The sequence below is a fragment of the Lachnellula hyalina genome (assembly GCF_007821495.1).
Source record: "Lachnellula hyalina strain CBS 185.66 chromosome Unknown contig00075, whole genome shotgun sequence".
Classification (NCBI taxonomy): domain Eukaryota; kingdom Fungi; phylum Ascomycota; class Leotiomycetes; order Helotiales; family Lachnaceae; genus Lachnellula; species Lachnellula hyalina.
In genome coordinates this window covers 80551-95573 of record NW_022157189.1, presented here as the reverse complement: position 1 = coordinate 95573, position 15023 = coordinate 80551, and the positions used below count along the sequence as shown (strand labels likewise).

At 46.9% G+C, this 15023-nt stretch overlaps 5 protein-coding genes across 5 annotated transcripts; 3 read left to right on the top strand and 2 right to left on the bottom strand.

Annotated features, from left to right (window-relative positions):
- Positions 1-3397: 3397 nt before the first annotated feature.
- yoaJ (Expansin-YoaJ) lies at positions 3398-4626 on the top strand (the record flags this gene model as incomplete). The annotated part of the gene is made up of 3 exons (XM_031150481.1): positions 3398-3434; positions 3536-3843; positions 3895-4626. 3 exons carry the CDS (start codon positions 3398-3400, stop codon positions 4624-4626), a joined length of 1077 nt encoding a protein of 358 aa, XP_031005006.1.
- Positions 4627-5048: 422 nt separating this feature from the next.
- Positions 5049-5828, bottom strand: THIO (Thioredoxin-like protein; the record flags this gene model as incomplete). Its single annotated transcript, XM_031150480.1, has 3 exons — positions 5049-5487; positions 5546-5693; positions 5750-5828. The coding sequence occupies 3 exons, from the start codon at positions 5826-5828 to the stop codon at positions 5049-5051; spliced, it is 666 nt and encodes a 221-aa protein (XP_031005007.1).
- Positions 5829-6088: 260 nt separating this feature from the next.
- Positions 6089-7328, top strand: SPOUT1 (putative methyltransferase; the record flags this gene model as incomplete). Its single annotated transcript, XM_031150479.1, has 3 exons — positions 6089-6133; positions 6171-6302; positions 6351-7328. The coding sequence occupies 3 exons, from the start codon at positions 6089-6091 to the stop codon at positions 7326-7328; spliced, it is 1155 nt and encodes a 384-aa protein (XP_031005008.1).
- A 278-nt stretch (positions 7329-7606) lies between these two features.
- prlR (Pyrrolocin cluster transcription factor) lies at positions 7607-9871 on the bottom strand (the record flags this gene model as incomplete). The annotated part of the gene is made up of 6 exons (XM_031150478.1): positions 7607-7741; positions 7794-9191; positions 9248-9279; positions 9333-9526; positions 9660-9682; positions 9740-9871. 6 exons carry the CDS (start codon positions 9869-9871, stop codon positions 7607-7609), a joined length of 1914 nt encoding a protein of 637 aa, XP_031005009.1.
- A 675-nt stretch (positions 9872-10546) lies between these two features.
- On the top strand, positions 10547-11649 carry yanD_2 (Short chain dehydrogenase; the record flags this gene model as incomplete). Its single annotated transcript, XM_031150477.1, has 3 exons — positions 10547-11151; positions 11202-11477; positions 11532-11649. Coding segments are annotated over 3 exons (999 nt in total), but the record flags the coding sequence as incomplete, so codon positions are not given.
- Positions 11650-15023: the final 3374 nt, after the last annotated feature.

Below are 15023 nucleotides of genomic sequence, written 5' to 3'. Positions count from 1 at the left end.
TGTTGACTGACTGTTTCATTACTACTATTTTCGTTATTCCATTATTGTGCTGTACGAGTCAAAGACTATGTAACACATTTGGGTCCTTTCCGCCCAAGCCAGATATCTAATCCTCAGATAGTATATCCTCTCTACTATATAACTTCTCGACTGACTGTTTCATTTCGCCCACTGTTCGTCCGTGTATTTATTTTACATATCCACAGGATCACGCCGTGCCAAAGTATATCCTACATGTCTGTCTCCCTAGTGTCCTAGCTCAAATAAATTACGGTGGCCCGATCCACTAGATACTCGTTCCTCACTTGCTAATTCTGCGACATTTCTTTCGGGGTCCCCGGAACTATAACCGTCAAGCAACGACTCGGGTTTGACTTAGAAAGTTAGAATAAGGATTAGTGGTCGGCGGGTTTAGACGGCGAGAATGGCGCAGCGGACAAAGTCGCGATCGACAGTCGGTTATCAGATATGGAAACACACGCTTCTGAAGGAATTGATCTGCAGCTCAAGCATACCCCCTTAATAAAGAGCATTTGTGGGTCAAATCCCCATAATACGTAGAAATCTATAGAACTGAATGGCTAGAGCCCTTGCTGATGGCCCGTGCTAGCCCTAAAGGGTACTTGTAAGGTCCTTGTAAGGTCCTACTAAGCCCATAGACGTAGTGATATCATTGGCTTAGCCCCCTTGTATTTACGGTAGAGAAACCCACAAATGCTCTTTATTAAGGGGGGGGGGGGGGGGGGGTAGAGAGAATCAGAATCATCATCGCTAGCCTCGTCGTCATCGACCTCTGAGTCTGGCTCCTCCTCTACATCGCCCTAATCATGTCCCGGTCGGAAAATCGAGACTTGAGCAGTATTGATCTAAAGGATGCACATACTCTTGGGTCTGATGCATTTTGCGAAGTCGAATAGCGGTTTTGGTGGAAGTTTAGAAGAATGTGGTCAAGCGAAGAAATGGCGGTGTCATCTATAATGACTCTGGGCTTTGAGGCAGCTTCCTTATCAGAAGTGCGTTAGCTTATGTTCTGTTGGTGAGCTCATAGTTTGAAAGGTTTGATTACTCACGATTTCACAGATCAGGGATGCCTGTTTCGCTCTTTCCTCAGACAGCTGCCTCTCCAAGTCAGAAATCTTATCTCTGGTGGCTTGCAACTGTGCTGATGTCTGACCCTTGGTAAGCTCTTAATCTACTGGAAGCAGCTGCGATAGAACTTTATTCCACTTCGACAGTTCTTCCGTTCGTTCCTCATCGCGGAGTCCTTTGGTTATAGATATTGCATCTTGGAGCATTTCGTGCAATGCTATGACCGGGACCTTATTAGTACCATGAACACCACCATGCCTCACAGAAGGAATTCGACTAAACAGTTCCAAAAGAGGTTGGTCCAAATCGAGAGCTTCGCGTGGAACTTTACACTTCATCACCATCGTCTGCCATCAATGCAATTCAAGATGGCCGACATGACTCAACCCTCTAGCTTCAATGATATATGGCCACCAAGTTTGCGTGAAAACATAGCATGCTTTTTCGAGAACGGCTTTCATACCAGTTAGTATCAGGTGCTCGGTTTCGGAAGGAAGATACTGGTGGTATGAAGTGTGGTGATATTTCGGTGTATAGGGTCCAAGTCAAAAGCTAGCAACAAGTGTATCCTTTCCGGGAATTTGTGGCAAAGCTACTGTTGTGACCAGTTGTCAGCATATAGTATTTTGCATGCACGTAGAATAGAATCTTCTCACCCGAGTTGTTTTTATATGCAATCCTTTTTGTGGAGGTTGATACAACTCTCTTTGCCTTCCCATCTCGCCAGCCGTCCCTTGCGTTCTGCTGCCTTTGCTTGCTTTCTCGTCTTGAACCTCGGTTGTTCAATTACAGGATTGGATAGATAAGTTGATCCTAGAGCAAGATCCCTGGCTCTATTGCAACTGGAGCGCCATGCTTTTCCGTGCACACATACCTGCTGCTCGTTTAATGAGTGTGTTAACATGTTGACACTCGTCTTACTGGTGGACGACTCAGAAGTACTGACGAATCATAGAGAGCGAAACCATGCGTGCTCCTGGGCATTCTTGATGGGAAATCTTTATTTGGGTTCCAACGTGTCTTTCAGCGACTCCTTGTCGCTCTTCTCGTAATCCAAGCTGTCTATCATATTGTCAATTATTTCTGGTCCATCATTGCAATCCGCAACATCTCGCCGAGTAATGTCCACATCTGCAGCAACTTCCCAGAATTGGTAGCGCAAAACGGTATTCAACTCCTCGTTTCTTGCATTTTTGGCATTTTGAAAATTGCAACATGGTAGAATTATTAATCAGTTATCTGATTCCTTGACTAGTCGCTCGAGTTGTTTAAATGCTGCTTTAGGAGCTTCAAGATCATGGCCTAGGAACAAGAACGCCGGCCGAGGTGAATTATCTTCCCATTCAAAGAGAATTCCTCTACTTATCAAAGCGTTTTCGATTTTGTCCTGAATATTTCCAACATCGCCCTTGTTAAAGGACGCCGTTTCCATCTCAGCACCTTGGGGAAAGCCTCTGAAAGTGAAGCTGCGTACACTTCCATTCATCATCCGTGAAGAAGGAGGGTAGGAGTGACCCTAATATCATTTCCGAATAATGTAGCAACGATGCGAGGTAAAGTCATGGCTTCGATGGGAAGTATTCACGTTTCCGAATCTCTTGCTTTGGGCATAGTCAATAACAAGCATCGATTGACTTTAAAAGCCATGAATAAAAACAATGTAGGCAAAGAACAGACAAGCCTTAACTGAAAGTGTTTCCTTTGCGGTTCGTTCTCGACATGGTAGTACCGGCAATCTGGTCCGATCTAGATATCGCCCCCTGGCACTATACGGAGGGTAATCATCCGGATTACATACTAGCGCCATGCAATCAAGTTGGCATACGGACTGAGTACCGTAATTCATAAACCAAGAATTCCGTGAATCCGGAAAGTTTCAATCACACTTTTGATCCTGGCTCCTACAGTAATCTTAAAAGCTTGTGGTGGGGTTGAATGCAGTCACGTGTACATCTTCGTTTCAGGCCATTCTTGGATTTAGGCTGGGCAGCTAGCGTCGTCTTTCAACGACATCTGCCTTTTATAGGTCTTTATACCTAGGTATGTATCTTGACATCCACTTCCTTCATTCCCCAAAACAGATGTGGAATGCCTACAGATAGACAACTTTCTCCTCTCTGAAGTTAAAGTCAGATGTGTTTCACGCGATCATAGTCAACCCCGCAATGTCATTTCCCTCGTACAACGGAGATTGCAAGGGCCAAGCCCAAGTTTCCACCTCTCGGATTCCTTCCTTTCTATAGCAGGAGTGCATCTACTCTGTAAGCCGCCCACCACAGTCTTAGCTGAGGCTTCAAATACATTAATTATGGGATTTAAGTCTCCCGCTACGGCAAAGCACGTTTGTTCATTTTCTTCTTAACTGTGTTCTACTTTCATTGTTTTCCTAATATTTTCCCATCGTTCTTCTTTTCATCAAATCTTTTCAGCAACCAAGAAGCTTCAGTCTTCATCCACTCTTTACTTTCAATTCTTCGCACAAACCACTCATTTATCATGCATTTTTCATCTGCTTTGGCCATTCCGGCCTTCTTGACCCTGGCAAATGCTGCAGTCCTTGGGAAACGAGCACTCTCAGGACAAGCAACCTATTATGGCGGAAATGTTGCGGGCGGAGCCTGCTCATTTTCGACCTACACACTCCCTTCCAATATCTTCGGCACTGCTCTATCAGATTCGAACTGGGACACCAGCGCCAATTGTGGAGCATGCGTATCGGTGACAGGCCCCGATGGAAATTCCATCACTGCAATGGTACTTACCCCTCCTTCCCTTTATGAGCTCTTTTAATTGACCTCTTTCTAGATCGTTGATGAATGTCCCGGCTGCGGCACGAACCACCTGGATCTCTTTCCCACTGCGTTCTCCACGCTCGCCACTCCCAGCACAGGTGTCATTGATGTTACATGGTCATATGTCGATTGCCCCATCACCTCGCCTCTGCAGGTGCACAACAAGGAAGGCGTTTCCAAATACTGGTTTAGTATGCAAGTCGTCAATGCCAACAAAGCAGTCTCCAAGCTCGAAGTTAGCACGGATGGTGGAAGTACTTGGCAAGCAACTACCAGAATGGATTACAATTTCTTTGAGAACTCAAGCGGCTTTGGCACCGACAGTGTGGATGTTAAGGTCACAAGTTCGGCTGGCGATGTGGTTATTATTAACGATGTGGCCATCACTGCCGGGTCTGTAGTGACGGCCGGCAGTAACTTTGGATCCTCGGCGAGCACTGCCGCTACGAGCTCCGCTGTAGTCGCAGCAGTCGTGGCTGCTTCTTCCTCAGCTGCATCATCTACAACTTCAATTGCTGTCGTCTCCACGTCAGCCTTGGCCACCCCTTCTTCAGTAGCACCTTCTACAACATCTATTGCTCTTGTGTCGACACCAGCAGCGATCATTGAAGCTACATCAGCATCCAGTGCACCAACTACCATCGTTCCTACGGCAAGCCCGTCCACATCTACATATTCATCTTCTCCGACCTTATCTTTTGCGCCAGAGCCTACATACGCCGATGAAGATGCCTGCCAATGGTAGATCTGGAGTGATATAGGAGTCTGGAGAAAAGGCCACGTTCATGTATATAAATGACATTCGATTCTCCAATGATAGATTTGTCGCTTTAGAAATTCAATGCCCATAGTGGCGATTATTTTGGCCGATAATTTTGCATTGATTCGATAAAACATAGTGCTTCAAATACTCGTAATATTGAATACATGTCCATCATAGAGATAGAACCGAAATTTTGAAATTACACTTATATTCAAAAGACTACGTTCTACGGTAGATTATTTGACCAACACTTAGTTTACAAATGCAAGGTTCTGTCACGGCGGCTGAAATACGGCCGAGGTCTATAGAATTCATCAAATTCTCGAGAATGACAGGAAACCTGCCTAGCATATTCCTACGAACCAAACGCCGCTCACATCCGTACAAAAGATCATCCTGACCAGCTAATCTCCCCCCAAATCCGCAATAGTTCCCAGCTTCTTTCCTACAGATGTCCCTGCGCCAGTCCTCTTATCAACTTTTCCTCCCGGCACATTCCTCGAAGCACCGCTCGCACGTCCCGCCAGTCTCGGGTCTCTGTAGATATTGAAATAGCTGTCCTCTGCAGCTTTGTAAGCATCGAAGCTGAACAAACTGACCAGGTACAGTCCCAAAAATGCGGCGATGGCATCAACATATCGCCTCCAGTCGAACGGTCGTCTTAACGATGTGCCGCGGGAGGGTGCTCCACCAAGCGTGCGGCCTTGCGTAGAGAAGACGGGAGGTGCGATGGGACCGGCGAGCTTGACGGCGTTTTCGATGGCGGTCGTGAGGCCACGGGTATCGGCGCCTTTGATGGTATTTATTACGCTGCCATTGCGGAAGATGAGGAAGGTTGGCATGCTGTATTTGTAGTGTTAATGAGGGCTCGGGGGATGAGGGGGATAGACATAAGACATACGCTGAAACTCCATACTGCTGGGCGATTTCCTGTTGATTATCGACATTTACTTTGGTGAAAGTGATACGGTTCGGCTTGGAGTATTTCGTAGAGAGGGACTCAAAGGTTGGAGAGATAGTTTTGCAGGGACCGCACCAGTCGGCGTAGACTTGAGGGAATTTGGTTAGTAATACAGCAGGAGGATCAATGAAGCTGCAGACTTACAATCTGTAATGACAACGTTCGAGGTGCCCAAGAGCTTACTGAACTGGCCTGAAGAGCCGATACTTACAGTGGGAGACATAGTGTCGTACTTGTATGTTGTAACAAGAATGTGGATGTGGATGTGGGGTTGAAGATGGAGCTTGAAGTTGGTGATGATCTGGTCCGTCCCCATCCCTGGCCTGGCCTGGCCCTGGATCCAACGGGCCGATGAGGTCCCGAGCCCGCATCCAACGGGCCGACTAATGTTCCGGGATTCTGCCAGAACAATGGCTGACCGCCCGATATTTTCTTTATGTGAGACTTTATTCTACTTACACTTTCAAAAGCAACTCGAACAAAATGGGGAGAAGCGAAACAAACGCCATGGTAACATATTCTGATCATGTATATATTGTATGCATTACTAATTGAGCAATTACAGAAGCGGAAACGCAAATCAGAGGCCAAACCTATATCAAATGGCACTCCAGACGTCACAGCAAAGAGCCCCGCGGTGGTTGATACCTCGAAGCCAACCGCTATATTCCAGCCAAGTAAAGGACGAGATTGGACAGTAAGCGTTGCTCTACCTGGTAGTATCATATCGAAGTAATTTTCCCAGAAACAATCCCGCAAGAACTCCATTACTGACCTCGATAGTTGCCAAACCCATGAATTACGAACCTCCATGGCCGGCCACGTAGCCCGCGCCCTGGCTGTCTTCTGCGTAGACGAAGTCATTATATTCTCCGATGGAAACTCAAAGAATCCTGCGAAACGCCATCACAACCGTACACACTCCTACGCCCACCAAGCCGATCCCTCACAAAACGAATACACAGGCGACAAAGACCCGGACCACTTCCTCTTCCACCTCCTAAACTACCTCGAAACGCCTGCCCATCTACGAAGACTCCTGTTTCCTATGCATCCCAACCTAAGGACTGCGGGCACCTTACCCAGTATAGACCTACCGCATCATCTGAGGCCCGATGAGTGGTGTGCATACCGCGAGGGCGTTACGCTAGCGGGCGCGGATGAGAATGGGACGTTTGTGGAAGCAGGGTTGAGGATACCGGTCACAGTTGAGCAACAAATACCCGAGAAGAATAGAGTTACGCTGAAGTTCGAGCCTGGTGCGAAAGCGGCTTCAAAGGACGCCACGGCGCAGGTGATTAGAGCGGAGGCTGTGAATCCTGCTGAGCCGAGGGAGGAGAGTGGGTATTATTGGGGATATAATGTTCGGAAAGCTGGGTGTTTAAGTGATGTGTTTACGGAGTGCACTTATGATGGGGGGTACGATATTACTCTTGGCACTTCTGAGCGTGGAATTGATGTGGAGAAGCTGTATTCAGGGGACGAGGAACAAAAAGTGGGCAACTTCAAGCACCTCTTAATTGTGTTTGGAGGTGTTGCCGGTCTTGAAGTTGCGGTCAAGAATGATGGGGAATTGCAAAAACTGGGAGTAGTGGAGGCGAATGATGTGTTTGATAGATGGGTCAATGTTTGTCCAGGGCAGGGCAGCCGGACGATCAGAACGGAGGAAGCAATCTGGATTGGATTAATGGGTCTCAGAAGACTAGTAGTCAACAACGAGTAACACCAAAAGGTCACATTATGGTTTGATGAACGATATAAGTGCAGCTCTCTGCGATCAATCGGGTGTCTCCGGGACCTCCCATGTAAACTCCACTTTACAAATGTTCGCCAAGCGGCGGATCACTAGTCTCGAAATTTCTCTGCTGTAATATTTCAGATTTCTAGTAATCCTTTACTTGCACCAAACATGGCATGCCAAGTAGCAATTGCATAGCTTCATTCGTTGAGTTAGTATCGCATGTGTTACATGCACTGCCGAGACTTCAAGTTCATTCCTTGTCAATACTTTCCATCAGTCTGGTAGAAGGCACCGTTTGTGTTGAATGTTGTTCCTTGCAAACCAGCCACCGGTGGCATTGCGCCAAAAGCGTCTTCAAAGCTGCCACCACCTTCAATGAACGAGTTCCACACCGTCTAATATGCGTATGTTAGAGGGGTAGGGACGATTTAGTACTTTTGTACTTACCCAGTCTATGTTCAAATCAAACGGATCATCAACGAGTTCCATAGTGTCGACAGCACAATTAGGAAAGAGCTCCCCTGCGTTTTGAGGAACTGGGTCCAGTCCTTCTGGAGGCCGCGAACTGGTGGTCCACTTTTCTGAATTGCCGAGCATACAAGTCAAGACACGATGAACCTTCCATGCATCAGCCGCGGATTCAGAAGCAACTCCTTTGGCGTGACCCCAAATTTCGCGAGAGCCGTGAAGTGCGGACAGTATAGTTTCGAGTTGGTCAGTGTCAATATTATTGTTTCGTACCGAAGCCTCAACTTTCCTGTGTTTTAGATCTAAGCAGAGTATCATCGCCGCCAAGATGAAAGTTTCGCTTGTGTAGGTGAAGCGGTACCAGTGCCGAGTGAAACGTAGCCTTCCATCTGGAAGTATTGCATCATTGTACAAGATACGTTGAAGTGATAGCAGTGCCAGGGCAGATTGGACACATTGCAAACGCGACCGCTCATACTTCTGATCGAATCTGCCCTTCGCCAAGAACTTGCGGTGAAGAACACATATTCCTTGATTGTATAGAAGTTCAAGCTGAACAGTTCCATTGAAGATGTATGACTCGTCGACTTTGCGGTTACTCAGCGAACCAAATTGGAGATATGGAGGAAGTTCAGAATGACAGCGTGTCAGCTCAGCGTCAAGATTGAGAACGGTGTCGTAGGAGTAAGTGTCTAGTGAATTGAGCAAATCACCGATTTCTCCTATGACACGTACTATTGATCCTTTAGCTAACATATAGGCAACAGGAGTCTGTTCTCTTTTCGGCCTCGAGGGAGGGAGTTCTGTCATTCCTTCATATAATTCTGAATTGTGAAGACTGCGCGGTTCTAAGGTGTCATACTTTAGGGATCCGATCATGCTTGGAAGACCAGCTTGAAATGATGTCAAGGCATCGATTCGTATGACGAAAAACCATATTCGTCTTCTCATTTCGCCTTGAAATACTGAGATCTCCTTGTACTGAGATGGGTCGCTGAGGGCTGAATAAGTACTTGCTTGCTTGTTGGCAATGGACGTCACTAACCGTTGGTAGCCCATTTGCAGTGCAACACGGTTGATTACCCCAAACATGAGCCACACACTTGCTCCACTGTCGTGACGAGTTGCTTGTTCTGCCATGGAGTTGAAAATGAGTGTTTCAATTGTGAAGGGAGCACATTTGGTAATGTCTCCCAACATGAGGCATTGAGCTGTTCTTAAACGATACAGCTCAAATAGAGATTCGGATACTCCTTCATATTCTGGCGGCTCATCAAGAAGGATGTGGTAAGACAGCATGACTAATGTCAGTATCGAGAATAGAAGACCAAGCCACATGACCTTGCTCTGAGTCGGGTTGGCGCAGAAGTCTTCATACTATTGAAGTCTATTAGAATAATGGTCTTAGATTGTAGTTATGATGATGGAAGTACCTGCTGCAAGAATGTCGGGCAATGCAGAAAGTCTGAAAGTGTTAGATGGACGGTGACAAACAGTATATGCCTCAACTGAACTCACTGAATGCTGGTACGGGACATTCTGTATCATCGAAAAACCTCCGAATCAGTTTGTCTACGGCTGATTTTGCTGGTAGTGTTGCCAAAATTTCACTGAAAGATACATGTTTGACAATTCCACTTAACAAGAAGGGGCCATCGATAGCAGGAAATGATGCATCGAAATCCTCTTCTTGGCCTTCTTGGGCCTGGGTCCTACGCCAACTAATTAGCATAGTAAAGTCAAGGGTTTGTAGAGCAGCCTAGGAGCTGTCTCGGAAACCAGCATATTGGCCCCTGAAACCTTTCCCATGGAGGAAACAGCACTTTGAAACGAGAGTAACCCTACCAAATGCTTCTGAGTTCTTTCAGCTTGGTTATATTAGCTTTGGGATCACGTGAAGGTATTCAAAAGTGCGAGAAACGTACCTCTCCAAGCACATCCCCCCAGTGAGTCGAGCCTCGATATTGAGAATGATGCTCAGTTACTTCCATTACTCCCAAGCCGTGTTTGATTTCGTTCAAAAGTTGATTGTTATCCAGTTTTGTTTCAGTCTGCATGCCGTTCCTCTTTTCCCCTGGATAGACTTTTCTTTTGTAAGATTGGTCCTGAGAGGCTAAAGTTGTAACAAGTGTTTCTAAGCGGTCTATGCGTTGTTGCATGCTTTCCACAGGCACGGAACGTACTACTGAAGGAGGCGTATTTTTTGTACGAGACCCTGCGTAAGCGCATGCATGAGGCTCTTCCCTTACCATGCAGTTTTGACATGGCTCCTCTCGATTGCATTTCAGTCTTGAAATGAAATCAGTGTGCTTCCATTCTGCCTGATAGGTAAGCTTACTTTCGACTTCGACAAGGGCCACATGACAATGGAGTACGAGTGCTTCTGCTGGCCTTGCGCTGATGATGTTTTAGGGCCAGAGAATCAGGCGGGGCCGCGGACTTGATGGGCTCCATACTCGAATATTGTACATGAGCGGAGTGATTTCATGAGGAAAGATTACTCCTGTCTGTGGCGCCCCATGTCCATGGGTGAGAAGCGGGGCTTGTATCACGTGACTGATCAATTTTAAGCCTTGTCCGCGGACTTGGCGTGAACAGCATTTCATTCCAGATTCTAATACATCACGATTCTTTCTAACGGCGTGTAAGTCCGAGAAGTACGCGGTAACCTAAATAATGCATCCTCTCAGTATCTATATAGCCTTCAAAGTCGAAGTTTCATTTTGCAATAGCTCAAATCATTTCAAATAATCATGGCGATAATTGAAGATCTCCGCCTTCAGCTCGAAAAACTTCCCTATCCCGTTGCTGACTGCACGGGGAAAACCATTGTCGTTGTCGGGTCGAATATTGGTATGGGAAAAGAAGCCGTCAGGCACTTTGCAAGGTTAAATGCTTCGAAAATCATTGTCGCCGTGCGCTCGGTTTCAAAAGGAGAAGAAGCCAAAGCCGATATCGAATCAACGACTGGACAGAGAGGTGTTCTTGAGGTATGGGAATTGGATTTGGCTCGTTATGCCTCAGTTCAAGCTTTTGCTGCCAGACTAGCAACCTTGCCCCGTGTTGATGCGGTAGTTGCCAATGCAAGCATTGCAAAGCATAAATTTGAATTGTTTGAAGGCAATGAAAGCCAAATAACGGTCAACGTTATCAGCAATTTCCTACTTATCTTGCTAGTGCTACCGATATTGCGAAAGTCTGCTGCGACATGGAACATTGCACCAGTCATCACTGTTGTTAGCTCGGACATCCACTCCTGGACCCAGTTTCCCGAATGGAAGGCTCCAAATACACTTGCTAAGTTGAATGATGAGAAGACTTCAAATATGCCAGATAGGTAAGTAGTTATTGAGTATATTAAAGAAAATGGAACTTACATATGCGCAGGTATCCCGTTTCCAAGCTTATTCAGATTTTCGCCACTCGCGAGATTGCTGCGAAAATAGCGGACGAGAAACCTAAAGTTGTTCTTAACGTTATCAGTCCTGGCTTGACAAAAACTGCTCTGACACGAGATGCCACTGGAATGACGAGGGTTGCTATGGCCATTTCGAAGTTTTTGATGGGGAGGACCAGTGAGGAGGGAAGTAGGACGCTTGTGCATGCCGCCACGGCAGGGCCTGAAAGCCATGGGCTTTACTTCGTTAATTGCGATCTCAAAAAGTAAGTAGCACCGTCTGTATAGTTTGACTTGCTTAGTGACTAATTATGGGACAGAGGGCCCCTGTCAAACTTCGTTACGAGTGCTGAGGGCGATGAAGCGCAGAAGAAGCTTTGGGGAGAAATTCTTGCAAAGTTGGAAATCATTCAACCTGGAATAAGTGCGAATCTTTGAAACGTATACGTCCTGAGCTGAAAGTGTAGAAGTATTTCTTGCAATGTTGCGCTTTTGGGCGTCAGAATAATGTGCCAATTACCGGGAATCTGGATGCTAAAGGGGTGAGAGTGGATAGGCTAGGATCTTATTCTTGTGAGATAGATTCTAGAACAGTGCAATTCGGAAGTCAGAAATTCTCAAGATGCGAGTTTGAAATTACAAACGGTCGCTATCTAGATAATGGTTGCAGGGAAGCAGAAGCGGAAGGAACGATTAGTTGTATAATAAGTACTCAAAACCATATTCCAATAGCTTGAAGCGGAAATTTGAGACAAGGGGCTAGTCACGTGCGAACTACCCACTTGGAATTCAAAGTTTTAATAATTAAGTATCCAAAATGGCGAAATCAATCTGTTAACCTATAGATCTAGAAGCTAGAAATGGGTTAGCCCACCTACTTCAACTGAAGTCACATGGTATGCGAATCACGCCGGCATTGAGATTCCACACATTCGTGTTCCACTAAAATTTCCCTTCTCCTAAACCACAAGCAGCCACCCCCTCAACTTTCCTCAAACGAAAACCAAAACCATTTTCTGTGGCGATACTCCTCAATCACGGAGCTGACTGCAATTTGGGTGCTGGTGCAATGTATCATGCTATCAGCACAGGCGACTGTGCCGTACAAGTGTTAGAGCTACTTTTAGGGAGAGGTCTTCACAAGAAGGAAAGATTCCTGAAATACGACAATTATGATAGTCTAGCCTGCATATCGTACGGAAAGAAAGAATGGCGCCATTCAACAAAGGAAACAGTTGGCACTCTTCGAAAAGCAGGATTTCATCTTAACATCGATAATGTCCCACATTCTCAGGCCAGGGATCCGGACGAGCCCAATACCAACAGAAGTTGGCTTCTAAGCCTGGAAAAGAAGCAGCAAATTGAGCTCTTCCACGAGGCTAGTCTTTCGGATGATCCGGGCTCCGATTCTGCGAGTCGCAGCAATTCCGACCAAGATCTGGAAATGACTGAGGCTGACTTGAGCGATGGAGTGGAAGGAATAGAGGTGGATCAGGATGATAGTGAAGATTGATACAGCCAAGGCTTGCCAGGTCTAGGTTCATTTTGAATTGAGTTTAGATTTTCAACTTTCAATTTGGATCTTGCTCAATCTCATTGGTTCCAGAGTTTCTTTAGTAGTCCAGGGGAAAATGAAAATGGCCTCGATGTCTCATGAGTTGAGTTGATGCTATTATAGATTGCCTCTAATTGTTTGCCCTCTAATTTGAGGCTTTGAGCTTATAGTATGTGCATACAAGATCATAATTCGATGGCGTGCAACAAATTTGGTTAGCAAGTGATGTGATGGACTTAGCTTCCTCAAATAATGACAAAAAGGCAGAAGACTACTTCGACTTCTGAAAAGCAAGATATCTTATTGTCATAAGAATCCACTACAGATACCATCAACCGGTTTTCCCAGCATCTTGCTTCCCAACCCCGCTTCCGACGCCCCTTTTAACCTCCCTTTTAAAGTGCCACCACCTCTTCGCCGCTCTTTCCCCCGCCCTTCTCCTCCTGCCCCTCGGGTAATTAATCGGACTCTCACCTCCAACAAAAACACAAGCATCATAAATCAACCCCCCCCACAAGCCCACCACTAATCGTCGCTCCCCAAGCCCCGTAAATCCACCACGCATGGTAATCCGTAAATACCCGGCCTCCATACCCTACAATGGCAGCAACAACCCTCGGTCCGAAATCCCTAGCAGGGTTCATACAGCCACCCGTATTATAGCCAAACGCCATCGTCAAGACAAAGACAACGAGGCCGACAATCAAGGCGTGCATACCAGCTCCTGGAGGCGCGTTCGAGTCATCACCCAGAGCGAGGATAGCACACGAGAGGAACGCAGTCGCCACGAACTCATTCCCGAACGCTGCGCCTATACCCTCAAAAGATTCTGGCTCTGTGAAGAGGGACGTGCCTGTCCCACCTGCAAAGATACCGACAGGGGCGCTGCTTCCGCCCTCAGCAGCAACGTCTCCGCCCTGTGAGTCGTAGGAGATGATGGCATCGCGGTAGATTCCGTAGGCTATCAAACCAGCGAGAAAGGCGCCGAGGAGTTGAGCTGCGATGTAGACAAGGGCTTTGCGGAAGGGGAAGCCGCGGTAGAGGCAGAGCATTAGTGAGATTACTGGGTTCAGGTGACCTCCAGATATGCCACCTGCGATGTAGATTCCAAGTGTGACTCCAAGACCCCAGCCCCAGTTTTGGGATTGAAAAGTTCCGGCTTTTTTGTTAGATGTTTGGACAGCAAGATTGGTGCAGAGACCAATTGTAACCATTACCATCGTCTGAGAGAGAATTAGAATGGCCTGAAAATGGTAGTGAAATATGCATGCCACTTACTGCTAAACATTCCGCTAGGGGTTCTCGAAATCTAGCTCGGAACGAAGCCCAACCATTGTGCATTTCCCATTCTTCTTGAGCATACTGGTTGGCCTCTTCTTTCCCCAAGGACCATTCATCAGACTGATGCCCCGCTTCGAGGTCCACCGCGTCCTGCGGAATCGCCCGTTCTGCAAAGTCTTGAGATACTGTGGTGGTAGCAGATGGCATACGAGAAGGAACTTCCCGCACGCTTTGTAGCCTGTGCATTGGTCGATCTCCAAACTGTTCATCAAAATGTTCAGAGTTTCTCGATGGTTGTTTGGCAAGCCAGTCGTCCATGGGATCACCTTTCTCATCCTTCGGCGTCATGTGATGGCCATCACTATTTCTAGATCGCACTCTAGAGGCTATATCATTGCGCCCCTCCCCCAAATTTTGGTGTCCATATCCGCGCTCTTTAGTATTACTTTCTTCACGTCCTCCGCTGTCCTTTCCTGCCATCCGTCTCTGGTCCCCAATCATTCCCAATTGCGGAATCGCGTCTGCGCCGCCCGGCTCTTCCACTTCCGCATTTGTGTCCTCAACCACACCTTGTGTTTGATTCTGCTCTCTCTCACCCCCATCTTGGCCTCTTCTCATCCCGGGCCTGACCACACGAGGAAATGGCTTTGCGAGTCCCCATACCGGTGCATTTTCAGGCTTTTGGTATCTGGGATTGAACTCGTAGTATTTAGGATCAACATAGCTCTGTCCCTGTGGTTGGATTGTGGGATTCCCTGCGAGCGAGTAGAGTGGTCGTTCAGAAAGATATGGAGCGCGGGAAAGGCTACGATGTGGTTGAGGAATTAAAGTGGGGCGATTCGATCCAGGGTGACCGGTGTGTGCTCTCCTTGCAGTGGAAGCATTTGAATATTGTGAAATTGTATTCGGTATTTGAGGCCTGGCTTGATTAGAGTCTGGCTGTAGAGCGGGACTCGCTGAGGGGCGGCTTCGTTGC